General features: G+C 31.1%; 2 protein-coding genes across 2 annotated transcripts; one reads left to right on the top strand and one right to left on the bottom strand.

Moving 5' to 3' along the window:
- Positions 1 to 5,768: 5,768 nt before the first annotated feature.
- On the top strand, positions 5,769 to 6,716 carry LOC145617070 (uncharacterized). Its single transcript, XM_081671766.1, has one exon. The coding sequence runs from the start codon at positions 5,769 to 5,771 to the stop codon at positions 6,714 to 6,716; it is 948 nt and encodes a 315-aa protein (XP_081527892.1).
- A 3,421-nt stretch (positions 6,717 to 10,137) lies between these two features.
- LOC145616234 (alpha carbonic anhydrase 1, chloroplastic-like) lies at positions 10,138 to 15,497 on the bottom strand. Its single transcript, XM_081670928.1, has 6 exons — positions 15,416 to 15,497; positions 14,104 to 14,249; positions 13,134 to 13,237; positions 12,329 to 12,431; positions 10,674 to 10,847; positions 10,138 to 10,433 (listed from the first exon to the last, which is right to left on the bottom strand). The coding sequence occupies exons 1-6, from the start codon at positions 15,495 to 15,497 to the stop codon at positions 10,308 to 10,310; spliced, it is 735 nt and encodes a 244-aa protein (XP_081527054.1). The 3' UTR covers positions 10,138 to 10,307.
- Positions 15,498 to 16,706: the final 1,209 nt, after the last annotated feature.

The following is a 16,706-nucleotide window of genomic DNA, read 5'->3' as shown; positions in this document are numbered from 1 at the left end:
TCTCTCTATATATATCTTCCATTAGAGATTATATACTACGTGTTCAACCTTTTAATTTAAGAGATAAGAAAGTAATTGTGGTTATGAGTAATTTGTAAACCCAAAGTAATTAGTCAAAGTTTATATTTTAAAATGGAATACTTACTCCAACCTGACAATAAGATCTACAAACTTGGTCAAATAATTGAAGTAAAATGAGACTGATGAAATATCATAAATATAATAACAAAGAAAAATGGAGGGAGTTATTTATGTCTAATCGTTGCAAATAATATGTAATATAGGTAGTATTTTCATAATAACAAAGAAAAATGGAGGGAGTTATTTATGTCTAATAATCGTTGCATATAATATGTAACATAGGTAGTATTTTCATTTATCGATTACGCTTCTATTAAAACAAAAACATCACCTTAAAATATTGCCCGAGCTAATAACTTATAGAGATGTAGAATTTGCAATTTGCTTCTATGATTCTATCTAGCTTTCGTGGAGTCATCATCAAGAATCCAATTATGCATAATGTTAGCTAGATCGAGACTTGTTAGTCGTGGATGACGGCCTAAGACAAAATTTTGTCACAACCCTCTAAAGTAATGTTGTTTTATTTAGTAAAGTTGAAAAACAAATGTGTGTTTTGATTTTACAAATCATTAGACTCTCCACTATTGTAGTAGTTACCACTTCGTATTATTCAATTCTAGAAAGTGACTTTTCAAGAATAGCCGACGGTATCTCTTCAAAAAAAAAAAAAAAAAAAAAAAAAAAAAAAAAAAAAAAAAAAAACAGCCGACGGTACTTTTATATTATGCTTCCCTCGTTCTACAACAATCGCATTGTTTTGATTACTCCTTAGAACGTTTGTCAAATATATTGTTTAACCTAAAATAATTATATTTAAAATTATAAATATATTTATTAAGTTTAAACTAACAAAAATTAAAATTATAATGTCAATTGTTGCATCATACAAGTAGTAATTAAACATGGTTAAAATTAATATGAGAATAGTGGTAGTTAATGTGAAGATAATGCTCCTTACATCATTTTAGGTCCAATAATTTTACTTTTTTTTTTTTTTCAAATGCAAAATTGGAATTATATAATATCTCAAATTACTAATTCAAAAAAAAAAATAAAAAATTACATACAAAGCATTTGAAAATTAGGACAACTACAATCTAACAAGATTTCATGTGACAAGGTTTCCAAAAAAAAAAAATTTCATGTGACAATGTTTTGAAGAAGTTTGTTTGTTTGTTTGCTTTTTTTTTTTTTTCACTTGCAATGGAGTAAATTACTAATTCAAGAAAAAAAATCGTGAAATTGTTATATTTCACTTGCAATAGAGTTAGGGCATGTTCTCATTGACTGAACTGAGCTGAGCTGGACTGAACTGAACTGAACTGAACTGAAATGAATATTTTATAAGAGAAGGAAACTAGGAGCTGAACTGTACTGAACTGAACATTGCTCAAAATTATATTACCGATTTAGCGGACAGAGGAAGTAATAAAAGTCAATATGATACTCCATCTTTTCAAAATACTTGTCCCATTTTGACTTTTACAATATAAATATATACATATACATCACTTTGATCTCTATTTCATTATTCTTAAGCAAAACATTGTTACTAATAAGCACATTGATTTTAGTTGCATTTTTAAAGAGTTTATAGAATTATACTTTTTGATACTTTCTGGTTAAAGCCCAGGGTTGTCAAATGTTATTTAGAAATGGAGGAAGGATGAATATTGTGATTTGTGAAATAGTGAGAGTATCATTACGTACTACTCACATCAACTTAAAGTTTGGAAGTAAAAGAAAATGAGAAGCATATGTATATTGACTTGTTTGAATTGTACTATTGTAGTTTCTAGAATCCTTAAGATAGTGTTCTACTCAATGATTTTTAGATTTGTCATACGAGTACCCACCCACATGAAATTACCAAGTAGAAGAGCACACTGATTTATTCATAGTATTAAGTTCTAGAACTTCTAAACAAAAGCAGTGGTTTCTAGAATCTATGGTACGAATTGAATGATTGCTCATGGATAATCATGATTTTTAAACACCTAGATTTTTTTCAAAAGTTTTAAGAATATTTTAGGATGTATATCATTCTCTTAATTTAGAAAGCTAATTAATCTTTATAATTAATGTAACATGAAAAAGAATCATAAAGTCCTATCCTATTAGAATTAATGTCAATATCTTGTGTGGTGCGACCGTTCCTTAAAAATAGTATGACCGAATTTTAAAAGTTTGTTGATAAACTAGATTGACCTCTCTCTTTTAATTTAAATGAGAAATTAGATTTAGCCAGATTAACGCCATTTGATTGTGAACAAGTTTGGGAGAATCACACTCCTAATGAGGTGACTGAATGAGAAACTAGATTAGCTTCTCTATAAATGTGACTGAATTAGATAGAGCTAAAACAAGGAGTTGATGTTAAGGTGTTAATGGTGTTATCCATACTACCAAACCACCGGTGTGAATCACACCGGTGGTTTGGTAGTTGATCTGATAATAAATCCTTCTTAAGTCAAAGATAGTCCCGTTTAAAAAGATACAAATCTGTGTTAAAATAAACAATTAGACTGGAGCCTTGTTGTGCTTTGACTTATTTTGATTTCTTTCACATAAAACATTCATGCAATTTCAAATTAAGGGCCTGTTCTCATTGACTGAACTCAGCTGAACTGAACTGAACTGAACTGAACTGAACTGAACTCAGCTGAACTGAACTGAACTGAACTGAACTGAACTTAGCTGAACTGAACTGAACTGAATTGAACTGAACTGAAATGAATATTTTATAAGAGAAGGAAATTAGGAGCTGAACTAAACTGAACTGAACTGAACTGAACTGAATTGAATTGAGCTGAACTGAACTGAACTGAACTGAACTCAGCTGAACTGAACTGAACTGAACTGAATTTCAACGTAAGAGAACAGGCCCTAAGTGTAGTCCGCATAGAACATGACATGAAAAAAAAAAGAAAAAAGAAACTCTATCTATTCTATTCAATTTATTTTCATTATTTTAGGTGCAATATGTTCTGATAAGTTCACTTCAGAAAATATAAGTTCCAACAGAGATTACCTAAGTTCAAATCAATTAAATACTACTAAAAGCGGATCTAAAGACACACTTGTCAATATATTATTAAATAATGTCCCGCCAAAAGTACCTTCTAAAAAAAAATTTGTTATGTAAGGAAAAAATAAATTATATCTAAATTATGACATAATTTGTTTTATATAAAATATAAATCTTTTCTTAAAAGATTAAACTATCCATTATAAATTTATAATTATTACATGTATTTTAAATATTTTCTCTTACATGCTTTTATTTTTAGTATACTCCATAGTTTTTAATACTCAAGTCATTATATCAATAAATTTATAATAAAATTATCAAAAATATTTAACAACCGTGCATTGCACGGGATCTAACCTAGTTAAAACTAAAATAAGGTCTAAGAAGTTCATATAAATTCAGGTAAGACCCTGGTCTGTTCACCTTATTTCCACTTATTTAAGGAAAAAAAAAGGTTTTGAAAAGGGTTAATGAGTTTAGATAAGATAAGTTCAAGAAAAAGAAGTTTAGATAAATTGTGACAAATTGATAATAAGAGCTAATAAGTTCAAATAGTTCAGATCAGATAAGTTCAGATAAGATCAGATAAGTAAAAATCAGGTTATTTTACAAGAGAAGGAAATTAGGAGCTGAACAAGATAAATGAAAATCAGATAAATAGAACACACCATACAAGAATTAGATATACTGTAATTGGTCTAGTTTTCTACTCTTGAATTTAGCATATCAAGAGTGATTCCTGTAATTGTATTGTTGTCTTAATTTTTAAAAAAGGTTCTTTGTTACTCTAATAATCTATAATTAGTAGTTTAGTACTATCTTAGAGGAAGCAATTACATTATAGAATTCATCTTGTTTGGTCTAATATTGAAAACGAAAGTAATACAATTACCCACTTCTTAGCTAATCTTCGATTTAGTAGTGATTTAGGTGGATAGGTTTGGTTGGAGGATGGTTACAAAAGCGAATTATTAACACAATAGCTTCATATATTTGTATTTTTTTTTTTTTTGAATAAATATATTTGTCTGTAATATCCATGAATGAATTCTCCCTTCTACAACTTGTAATCACTTTAAAAAATTATCGCACAAAAAAAACGGAGTACAAATTTTATAAATTACGGAGTATTAATTATGACAAAGTTGAGATATCAACTTCAATAAGACTACTTTAGGTAATGAAAAAACGAAAACGTCCTTTATTTGTCAAAATTGATAATAAAAAAATGAATAAAAATTTACTAAATTTAACACTTTAGAAAGTGAAATTTACATTATATATCATCATAAACCTTTAATAACCTTTCGCTCTCTTACATCCGCAAATCAACCCCTCGACAATCAAGTTACATTAAATAAAAGATGATCATTTTTTTATATAGCTTGATTGTCTAAAATCATTAACGGAGTATATAATTAGGAAATGAGAAGGAATTAAAGGAGTGTGTCATGTAGTTTTCTCATAATAAATAAAGATCATATACATAGTACTGTGTAATTAAACAATTAATGAAACATAAATAATTATTGTAATAAAAAAAAACTTTTATTTTAACACCACAAATTTTTTATAAAATTTGATTTTACCACCACTTACAATTGCCGTCCAAAAATCCGTTAAGTGGGGTCCATTATGCCACGTGTCATCATATTATTCGTTTAGAAAAAAAAAAAGAAAAAAAAACCAAAACCCTAAACTAACCCAGCCAACCCCATCCCCACCGTCGGTCGTTACCCCACCCAAACACTCCAGTTCCCAGCCCAGCTAGCGCAAATTCCATCCCCTCCCTTTCCCCCTCCCCAAAACCGACAAAACCTCCCAACGGCCGCTTAAAATAGGCGGCCGTTTTTTAAACAACCCAAAATCGACCACCATTAACGGCCACTAAAGGTCGAAAACGACCAGTTTAGGGCCTAAGTGGTCGATCTCGACCATAAACCGGTCGTTTTCAACCCTTAGAACCCAGTTTTGGTTGGTGGTTTTGGGTGGTTCGAAAAACGGCCACTCATTTTTGGTGGTCGTTGGGATTATGTTGCCGGTTTTAGTGAGGGGGAAAGGGGGGAGATTCCGGTGGTTATGGCTGGTAACGAGGGTGTTTAGGTGGGGCCGTGGCTGACGCCGCCCAGCCGGCGATGGGGATGGGGTGGGCTGGGTTAGTTTAGTGTTTTTTTTTTATTATTTTATTTTAATAATCTCGTAATACGTAAGCAATATGGACCCTACTAACGGAAAACATCCATAAACAAGTTAAGTAGCGGTAAAAATCATTTTTTCTTAGAAATTTTGTGGTGTTAAAATAAAAGTTTTTTTTTTATAGTGTTAAAATCCATTTATGACTTTTTTTTGTGGTGTTAAAATACTACAATAAAATCCCCCCCCCCCCCCAAAAAAAAAAAAAAAAAAAAAAAACCATGAAGAAAACCATAAAATTTACAAAACACAAGAAGTCAACATAGTTGAAATTCCCTCCAAGAATCATCACCAAACCCAAACACATCCACCTCACTCGGACCCCACAAAACATCCAATTTACAATTACATCACACCTTCTAATTCCCCCCTTTAATACATTATTCCTTCCTTCCCTCAAAAAAAAAAAAAAAAAAACCCACAAAATATTTCAAACTCTCTCTCTCTCTCTCATCAAAGAATGCCCCAAGTTGATCTCACCTCAGTTTGCGCCGGCGTCGCACACGACCGCAAAGTCACCTGTGAAACCACCGCCATCGCCGCCGACGACGACGATTCCACGGCGGAGGAACCGATCCCACCACCGGATTACGCGCCGGAGTCATTCTGGCTCTCCAAAGACGCCGAACTCGATTGGCTCGATCGCAACGCTTTTCTCGACCGGAAAGATTCCGGCAAAGGTGGGTCCAATACTACTTCCGGTAACCTAAATCCGGTTCATATTTCCGCCGGTTCTCAGCGTTATTCGGCGAATTTGAAGTCAAAAGCGTCGTTAATTGCGCTTCCTAAACCGCAGAAACAGAATTACGCTGAAGTTAAAAACCGGCGACATTGTCGACCGTCGAGTGTGCGGCTTTTTCCGAAACGGTCTGAACCGGCAGGTAAACCGGTGGTTGAACCGGGTTCGCCGAAGGTTTCTTGTATGGGAAGGGTGAAGTCGAGGAAAGGGAGTAGAAGAGGGAAGAACTGGAAGAAGGGAATTGAGTCGGGTTTGGTAAGGAATAAGAGTGTTAAGGAACGGAAACCCGGGTTCTGGAAGAATTTCCGTTCTATCTTCCAGTCTAAACGGGGTAATAATAACTTGAGTTCACAACCTCAACAACGAGACGATGAGGAAATTGGTGGAGTGGTTAAGAGGAATAACTCGAAGAAAAAACGTGGGTTTAACTCGAATAATAATTGTGACGGTTTGAGTGAAGCAGGATCGGTTGAACCGCCCGGTTTAGGAGGGATGAAGCGGTTTGCTTCGGGTCGGAAATCGGATAGTTGGGCCGGTGACGTGGAGGTTGACGTGGCGATATCTGAGCCGTTGGGTGGTGGTCCGATCTGGCGGCGGAGAGAGGTGGGCCCACCTGTAGAGGTAGATGTGGATCGTGATTGGCGGGCGGTGGGACCCATGTCTGTATGACGTGGGAGAAGGTAAGTGGGTCCCATTTGATAGGGTGACGTCAAGGTTTATATATATACACGTCAAAATTTATGAGCTTGAAAAATTCGAGTGTTTTTATATTTGTTGGGTCGTTTTTGACATTGGTGTAATGGTGTGTGTTGTTGTTTCAACTTCACGTCTGAGTTTTAATATATGTTCATACTTTAGGTTATAGGATTTTTCATATTTTTAGTGACTTGGTGAAAGAATTTTGTTACATACAATTTAGTTTGTAAATACAATTTGTGATTTCTTCTGTTCATGATCTTTAGAATTTCATTTTTGATCAAAAATAATTATTACGATAAGATGGATAATTGAGATTGTTGCAATTCGAGAACTTGACAACATTAAGGATGTTTGGGAGTTTTGAGCGTGTGAATTTGAAATTCATGTAAAATTATCTATCTTTGTTTTCTCATAAATAGCGTTTTAGGTTTAGTTAATCATATATCGCATTGTCTACTCTACAAGTATAAAAATACTCACTATTTATAATACATCGTTCTCTATATTTATTAGAGTGAAGAATTGAACAAGGGATGGAGTAGTGGTTGTTGCTTCCATCTCGACCCAAGTGACAAGACTGAAGAATTCTCGATTCTTCAAGGGAAGCCTATTTTAATCATGGGACATTGTAGATGTATATTACAATATGTGTGTCGTAAAATATATCCAACCTTACTTAATTGAGTAATTAAATTTGTTAGCTCAAAAATTGGATAAACTTGTGATTTCATAGGTTCATATATAGCTTGTTAGAATGCATCAAAATTTTCCAACCTAAACTTTGCTCGATTAAGGTCGTACTTGGTAGTAAGTGATTAGCTGTTAGCTATTTGTATTAGCTTTATTGGGTGCATTATTAGCTTACTTTACCAATTAATTGCAGACGATGTTTGGGTAAAAGTAGCTACTCAAATGTGTATAATGATCAGTTAAAAATTTGGCTTTGGTTATGACTTCTTCAAAAATTAAATGTTTGTTTTGCTCAAACGTTGACCATTTGGTGTACTAACTGCTAACAACTCTCATGCACTACCAATTGATAGAATAGATGTGTTAACAATTACTCCGTATTATTTAGTCAAATAAGTTTATTGCATCAACTACTTCCTCCGTTTATATTTACTTACAATATTTTGACTAAAGGATTATTGCAATTAAAAAGTAAGAGGGAGAAGGACTGAAGGAGTATAATACGAATGATATCTAAAAATACTATCTTCACCAATAGTTACTTACCAACTACTCTGTACTTCATATCACATTTAAGAATTTCATATGTGCATTTCATGTAATAATTTGGTACATTAGTCTAATGTTATATATATTACATTGACCCAATATAGTGAGTTTTTAAGTATGCATATTTTCGTTCATGTTCCTCATAAACAAATAGTTATGCTTTGTTCTCATGGATAGACGGAATATATAGGGCAAATTTGACATCTCCACCAAATTTTTATTTTGTGTGTAGATTGTAAATATCTTTCATACGAGTATGAGTTTAAAATTAGTCAGGTTAATTCTTAAAATTGGCAAGAGTGACAAATATATAAAGTAGAAGCCGAAACAACTAAAATAATTTCTAAATTAAACTTGAATTGAAGGCGAAAAAACATGAAAAATGAAACATAATTGTATAGTATTGTTAGAATACGTAGTACATGTGATTGATGTGAACATTACTAATCTTTCTAGTGGCAATGGAGGCTCTAGAGTCTAGCCTCTAGCCAAAGGTTTATGTTGAAGACAAATTTGTCATTTGTCAATACATGTCACTATGTCAACAACCTTTGTGCAAGGGTATGTGAACAATTACTATTTTAACAATTGTTGTTCTCACACGCTTCCAAAATCCTAACTTACAATATCCCCACAATTTTTGTGCTTTCGCAAACCATTATACGTAGTACATTAAGATAGAGTAAAATCATGAGATTCAGAGTTTTTTTTTATTCATCTGGGTGTACATATATAAAGTTATGCTTATTTAAAGTTGAATTCTTATTTCCACTAGCTATATCCGAATAAATTTAAGTTTAAGAAATTTCGTATGACTTGAATTAGACTCAACTTACAAGGCACTTAGATAATTAGAATTTGACCCCAAATTTTTACATATTAAGGTCTGTTTTCATTGACTGAAATGAGCTGAACTGAATATTTTATGAGAGAAAGAAAGTAGGAGCTGAACTGAACTGAATTGAAAATAATCGTATGAGAACAGACCCTAATTAACATGTATTAATTTTGCGAATTAAGCTAGTTAAGGTGACATCTTCTTGCTGTTATTGAGATGCACATTAAAAAATATCTTGGCTCGCAACCAAATCTACTAACTACAGACCAAAGTGGTTTATTAAAGCTAACTGCCATGCATTTGAAACTAATCCTTGATCAATTCAATGATTAGCATGTAATACAGTTGTTTTTATAAATATAGTATCTCTATGATAGATGTTTATGACTATGAAATCCTAACTAGTGGCTACTACACCTGATATCAATTATTTAAGCTTTTATTGTTGTACTTAAATAATTAATTTGATTTCCCTATTAGGAATTCATAACATAATTAGCAGTTTTGGTCTGCGTTTTAGGTGTAATATTCCTAAGATCAATTCTATCGTGGAATGGAGTAGATGTTACAAGGATCCGAAATTCTTTATATACTTGTATATGTTGGACGGTTTGGTAGTTGATTGTGCTTTCTGTCAATTGTAGAAAATTTAGTTACTAATTATTTTTTAATAGTAACTAATAATAATATAAGCATTTTTGTTTCGTAACTATTGCAATATGGTGATGAGACACATATTTTAAGAAAAGGAAGCAGATAGATCAAGAGGAATAAAGATATGAACCCGATCAATAAGGAGATGAAGAGAGAAATCATGTGCAAATAGAAAAATATTACAATGTTTGAGGAACTTCCTAAAATAAGTTGTAATATTTGTGAAATGGAGGAAGTATTATTTTATTTTAATGCGAGAAATAGAAGCTGTGCCCAGTTAATTCCCTAGATAAATAAAATTTGTTTATCTGGGGGTATAATTATCTTTTCATGTACTAGTGGAGGGGTACATGCGTCTTTTCATGTACTAGTTGAGGGGTACATGTGTAATTTCCTCACCAAACAGTAAATGCGAGTTGCAAACAGTGATTGGACAGCTCACCAAAAGTACTGAATAAATGACCACGCTTTTTCAATTTATTTACAGAAATGCCACTAAATTAACAAAAATTCATTTATCTGACATATAAACTTGTATTTGCCGGTGAATTAGTGAATACGCGATTGATGAACGCTGGAATTTTATTGATAACAAATTCCGGCATTCATTTGGTATTACGAAGTATTATGTAAAAAGAAAAATGTATTAAAGTAGTTTCTCATATGCAAAACACTAATAAAATGTTGTTTCTCATAATTTTTCAATACAATTTTAAAAAAATAAATAATAAAAATTAAAAAGTGGAAGAAAAAAAAGAGTCGTACTAGCTCTTTAAAAATTTGTCTTGCTAGCTAGACAAGCCCCATTTAAACAAGCTTAATGAACTAAATTAAACCTCATCATACATCTCGACCTTTCTTCCATTCAATGGTTGCAAGGGCCGTGCATTGTTCTTGTTTTCTTCACAAAGAGGAGCACTTAGTTCACCCACTTGTTCCACTGAAATTGTTTTAGCCTATAACAAATATAAAAATTTTGTTATAATATGCATGTATATAGCGATTAAAATTTAATAACAATATACATGTATAGTTTTCTATCTTTACGAATTTAGTTGTCATGTTACTAATCCAAATTAAATTTGTCAACAATGTGACTACCATAGAACTTTCATAATAATATATGATAAATTTGAAAAGTTTTTTTCTTTTCCTCCTAAGTTGACGATATGTAATAATTAAAATGTATTATATACCTCGCAAAGCACATTCCAAATGACATTTTCATCACAAGGAGGGGAAGTGTGAGAGCCAAGATATCGATAATAATCGCGTGGCCATTTCCTCAAGAAGCTCAAATCAAACTTTGGGATGTCAATCCTTTGTTGTGTGCAAGGTTTCTTAGCTAGTTCTAGCAATTGCGGCTTTAACTAAAACAAGGAAAAAAGAAAAATCAAATCCGACAATATTACAAGGTTAAAATAAACAAATTGTTAACGTTTTGATCGATTAAGAAGTATGTATATTATGTATTATTTTTTTGAATAACACAACTATTCTCCTGAATTATAAGCCACATTATTTGATTGAATGTCAATCTAAGAAATTAAATTTTTTTTTACTAAAAATACCATTAAAAAGTTCGTGTCTCTAACGTAACAATGAATCATATCGCATCTCAAGCATACCATAACAACAATGCAGTCTATACTATTACGAGTAATTCTTTATTTTAGAAGTGGTATACTTTGTATTACTTTTTTCAAAACGTCTTACTTAAAGTAGAAATGTAGTATGACATGGAGTACTAGTATTTAGAAACGGATGGAGCATAAATCAATAGAAATCGAGAAATAAAAAAAAATAAAATAAAAATAAAAAACTGAGGATTAAAAATGACATAACATTTAGACATGCATGATTGCTAATGCTTCCTAACCGACGAAAGTGAATGTTGGCTTGGCATGAACCATATTTATAGTCGTATGAAGTTATTAGGAAAGTGCTGATTTCTGATGATAATAATGCAAAGGAACATGAGAAGTGTGGTCGTAATTTCTTTGTTATTTGGAAACATTAATACACAAATTATTTCATTAAAATTTAACAAAGGTTTCAATTTATTGCGTATGTCATGCTCTTGTTCTAATCAGTGGAAGCCCCATGTGATTAAGACTAAACATTTTAAGACCCCATATCGATCAATATTCAATAATTAAGACTTTTTTTGGCTGAATATTTTGTCTAAAATGTGTTTATCCGAATAGAATTTATTTGAAAGTATATAAACTTATTTTGTTTGAATTTATTACGTTTCAAATTAAATTACACTGCTTGAAATTGTCTATAAATGGCTTATTTTGTAAGAATGATATGGAAGTAAAATAGATTTAACTAATATACCATGAACCATAGAGGCCGTAATTAAGTTATATTTGGTAAGGTGCACAAAAATTTCTCTTACTACTTCTTCTGTTTTTATATATTATTTGGAGTTTCGAACACTTACACTACTTATTTTCTTTTAAAGAGACGATGTTTACACTACTTATATTACCTCTTTTATACTCCTGGAATACTTCGTATATGAAATACAAACGTTTTTCCTTAATTTAATGTTAAAATCCCTTTGTTTTTAAATAGCATCAAATTTTAAGATTTTACTAGAAAAGTTCCAAATTTAAGATTTTAATTTTACTTTTGTAAAAATTTACAACGTGGAAGGATCTAAGAAATATTCATATGATGTTTTAATTTGTTTTTTGTTTTGTTTTGTTTTTGTTTTTGTTTTTTTTTTTTTTTTTTTACAAAAATTTGTTTTGTTTTATTCTTATCAATCAAACATATTTTATATTTAACAACACAAATGGTAATAAGACTAAAAAAAAAAAAAATTAAAGTGTGTGCTTACCATGTCAATGAAAGGACTAGGTGGTCCATATTTGAATAGAATCGCCACCACTGCTCGGCAGCCATCGGCAGCTTCGTGTATCTGTTGTAGCTCTGCAGCATATCTTACATGGTTCATGCACACATCCAAATTGATTAGCACTATATATAATTTTTTATTTTATTATTATTATTATTATTATTATTATTATTATTTTTTATAAATGTTGTGTGCATTATTATACTTGGTAGTAAGTTTTGGGTGAGAGTGTGAGTGAGACAATCTCAAGTCTCACACTATTTATTGTCGCTCGTAAATGTTGTAACTTGTAAGGCGTAAGAAAAGTACTCGTATTACAAAGTATGTGTTGGGCTAATATGGATTTATGGTCATTGTGGCCCAAATTTTGCTAAGTCCAATTACTTTTATGTCTCATGATTTCTAGGAAATTCTATCATGTTGGTTTATTTGGCAATAAAATTGTGGAGAATACTAGTAAAAGAAATGGTGTATGCTAATGAAACTTCTAAAGTTATGCAGTTAATTTAGAACTATGTGGGTAGATTTTTCTACACACTTTATCCACCGCCATAAATCAACTATAAATATGAGAGTTAGACATCATTTGGAAGTGATCCATCATATTCTCCGATCCGAGGTTTCATTAGTCTTCAATTGGGAGTTTAATTTTATTATACGGAGTTTGTGATTAATTAATCTTCTATTTATCTGAGATGATTTATATTTGATGACTAATTAGAAAGATTACCATAGAGGTGATTTAAATTTCAAACAAAGTAAATAGAAATGAGCAAAGATGACTTACGGGACACTATTAAACCGATGCTCGGATGGAGTATGAAATTGAAGTTGTGTCAAATTATATGTCTTTCCATAAATTTTTAATCCTCCACTCCCACATAAAGATATCTGCATAATGCATAAGCATTTTGATTTCAAAATAGTTTCTTACAAATTATACACATATAAAAAAAAACACAACCCTACAATAATAGCAAAATTTTATGTGCGACAATTCAAAAATTTCACTGTTTATTGATTTAAACTAACAATGAATGTGATAAAAAAATATATGGTGAGTAATATTTTCTTATAAATAGAGACATCTAATATATCAAAGGGTTAAATAAAGTGAAATGCATGATAACACTGCTTTAAGTCAATAGTTTTGACTAGATACTAACAGAAATTTTATGTAATAAAACTTGTTTTCACTTACGTACGTAGGAATGTGAGGAGGGTTTTTACTTAGATTTTTTTTTTTTAAAAAAAATTTACGGTATTAGATTGTTATGTTATAATATAATTACTTGTATTACACCCAAAAAAAAATTAATACGTAGTAATAAAAATCTATTTTTTCTTGCTATCTCATTTGCAATTTAAATAGTTTGATACATCAGTTTTGATTAAACTCTACTAGCTTAGTTTTATCAACTAAGTGTTATGTTGTGTCACGGACTAAGAAACCTTAATGAGTCTCCCCATGTTTTGACTGGAAGCAAAACTGGGCAAATAATGAGCTTCCAAGGAATGTGATAATTAAGTAGGTATTTTATTTTGCTTTTGCTTTATTCTATTTTTTTCAAATAAAGACAATTATGAATTTCAACTTATTTGTAGATTGTGATGCTAAATTTCATATTATCGATTTATATTTCAACCCGAAAAGTATTTACAAATTACATTGTAATAACAAGCGGGAAGAAGTTTGTGGAAGTATTAAATAAATCAAGTTAAAGAATTAGAAGAAATGATTTAGAAAATTGGTTAACCTCCAAATGTTTGCCATCAGTAACAAATGTGGTGTTGTGAACATCATGAAAATGGTATTCTCTTTCAAGCGGTTCTAAGGTTTTGTTGAGTACAGCAAAATATGTGTTGATATCTACTGGGGACTGCCTCTTACCCGAAGAGCACACTGCAAAATTTACCATTAAAATTTACGTTAATACAACAATTATTTGGCTACATATATTTCCCCTAATTGAACATTAACAAAATACTCCGTACTAGGTATAATTTGTGCGATACATATGCTTGTAAAGGGTGCTGGGTAAAAGGAAGAAGAATAATGAAACTTATGTGGCACCATTCTCTTTAAAATGTCGTCATTTTGTTTTTTCCTACATGTTATATAATCTATCTATCTATACTATATACTAAAGTAATTATCAAAGGAAAAACTTGGCATAATTTTGTGAAAAACATTCCCTCCAAAATGCCACTCGAATTTAAAGTTCCCTCCAAAAGGGGAGTATTTATTTATTTTCTTAAAAAATTCTATTAAAAAAATTAAAATTTTGTTAATGAATGTTATTTATATACTTCATAAATAATATGCAACACATAAGAATTTAAAGAATAGATGTACATTTATAAATTCAAATTTGAAAAAAAACAAAAAATTGTTACATAAGTCATTTAGTTTCAATTAACTCTATTTCAATTGACTAATATTATTTATAAAGAATAATTCTTACTTTATAATTACGTGCATTGCATGAGGCAAAAACTAGTATAAAATTAAATACTAGTATATAGAAAAATATGAGAAGAAAAAAAAATTCCAAATGTTATTCACGGACTAAGAAAATCTTGATGAGTTTCCACATGTAGGTCAATGGTAACATTCTTATGGTACCCATTTCTATTTATTTTGCTCTGTGTGAGATTCAAACATAATCTACATTCTGCATCTAAACCAATTTATAATTTAAATGACATCCGCAATCTCAATATTTTAGGTATATATATCTTGACCTAGCTACCCTAAATACGTTGTAGGTGTTATCCTTTTTAAACTTTGTCTTTTCCTTATAAATATGTATTATGTATCATTACTAACATACTAATTAACTTTGTCTTTTCCTTATAAATATGTATTATGTAACATACTAATTAGTTTTTTGGTGTTTAGAGAGCCACAAGGGCGAGGGTGAAAATTGATCCTAAGATCTCCTGGAACCGGGAGGGAAGCTCTAACCACTTGAGCTATCCCCCACTCTCGTAACATATTAATTAGTGTTCCAATTAGTTTGTAAAACATGCATGCATGAGTGCTAACAAAAATGTATAACTTAGTACCTGCGGGCTGCCCTGAGGCAAAGGCACCAATGAACAAGAAGGAAACACCAAAAAAGAAGATCAAGATAGAATTGAATGCCATTGTAATGTGACTTTTGTTCAAAATGACTAACAAAACTATTTAATTACCAACTTAATTGTGAGAAGTTTTGTTCTCATAATTTTGTGGATTTGCTTTCTTGATTTTCTCCACCTTTCGTATATTAAACTATTTTTACTAGATGATAGGAAATATAGCTAAACTTGGCTAGTTAATCCCTAAAATATCTAAAAGCCAATCACACATTCAATTTTTTCTAATAAAATTGCTTACTAATAATATTGTGCTTAATTGATCAAAATTTGATGGAATTTTGTTAATAGTTATTTTTAACTGATTAAATATTCTATTTATAGAAATGATGTTCTTTATAAACAATAGTAATAAATCATCTTGATCAAGATTTTTTTTTTTTTTTTTTTTTTAAAAAAAAGGTAACAAAAAGAGAGAAAAAAAAATAAAAAAAATCAAAGTGGTATGATAATTCAAAAAGAATATAACGTGCTCTGGTTAATGCGTGAAAATGATTGATAGGACCTGCTCTGAAATAAACGATATTGTGTTTAATTTACACGCAAATAAAGGTTGAGAAATCAATTAAGAAAATACACAAAGAACACAATGACTTACATGAATTGGTCAATTAGCCTTATTTCATAATCCACAAATGGAGAAAGACAAAAGGAATATCAATGATTCTTTATATGGCTTGATTAACCAAATCTAATTGGTTCCTTTTATTGTACAAGGAAACCATTATAAACCCTTTAATTACCCGCTTTCACTGTATTTGTACATTTTATGTTTAGAAACTTTGGTTAATGGTTTAATACGTACGAAAAACTATAGTGAGGAAACTTGTATGGCATTCGGTGGCCCTTGTTGGTCTTAAAAGTGTTATACTAATAAGCAATAAAACAGAAATAACTTATCTCTTGATGCGTGAACCAAACTGACAATAGCCGCGTCGTGGAGAACCACTGACCTAAAAGACGATTCCGCGCTACCTCCCGGTGCAGTAGACAATTGCGGTCGCCCTCCAGGATAAGCACGGCGCCGGAGTTTATGTGCACTCACAAACCCGACTGGAACTCAGAATACTTGCCCAGAAAACAGAACAGAAAGAACATGTGTTTAGATAAGTCTAGAGAAGAGAGAAGACTGATTGTGTTGTGTGTTTTGGCTAAGAAAACCACCGAATATTTATAGGGTGAAGAGGAAAAACGGAAAGCATGAAAGGTGGGAAGAATC

The sequence above is a fragment of the Chenopodium album genome, chromosome 26 (assembly GCF_948465745.1).
Source record: "Chenopodium album chromosome 26, dcCheAlbu1.1, whole genome shotgun sequence".
In the NCBI taxonomy this organism is placed as follows: Eukaryota; Viridiplantae; Streptophyta; class Magnoliopsida; order Caryophyllales; family Amaranthaceae; genus Chenopodium; species Chenopodium album.
This window is presented reverse-complemented; position numbering and strand designations above follow the sequence as displayed.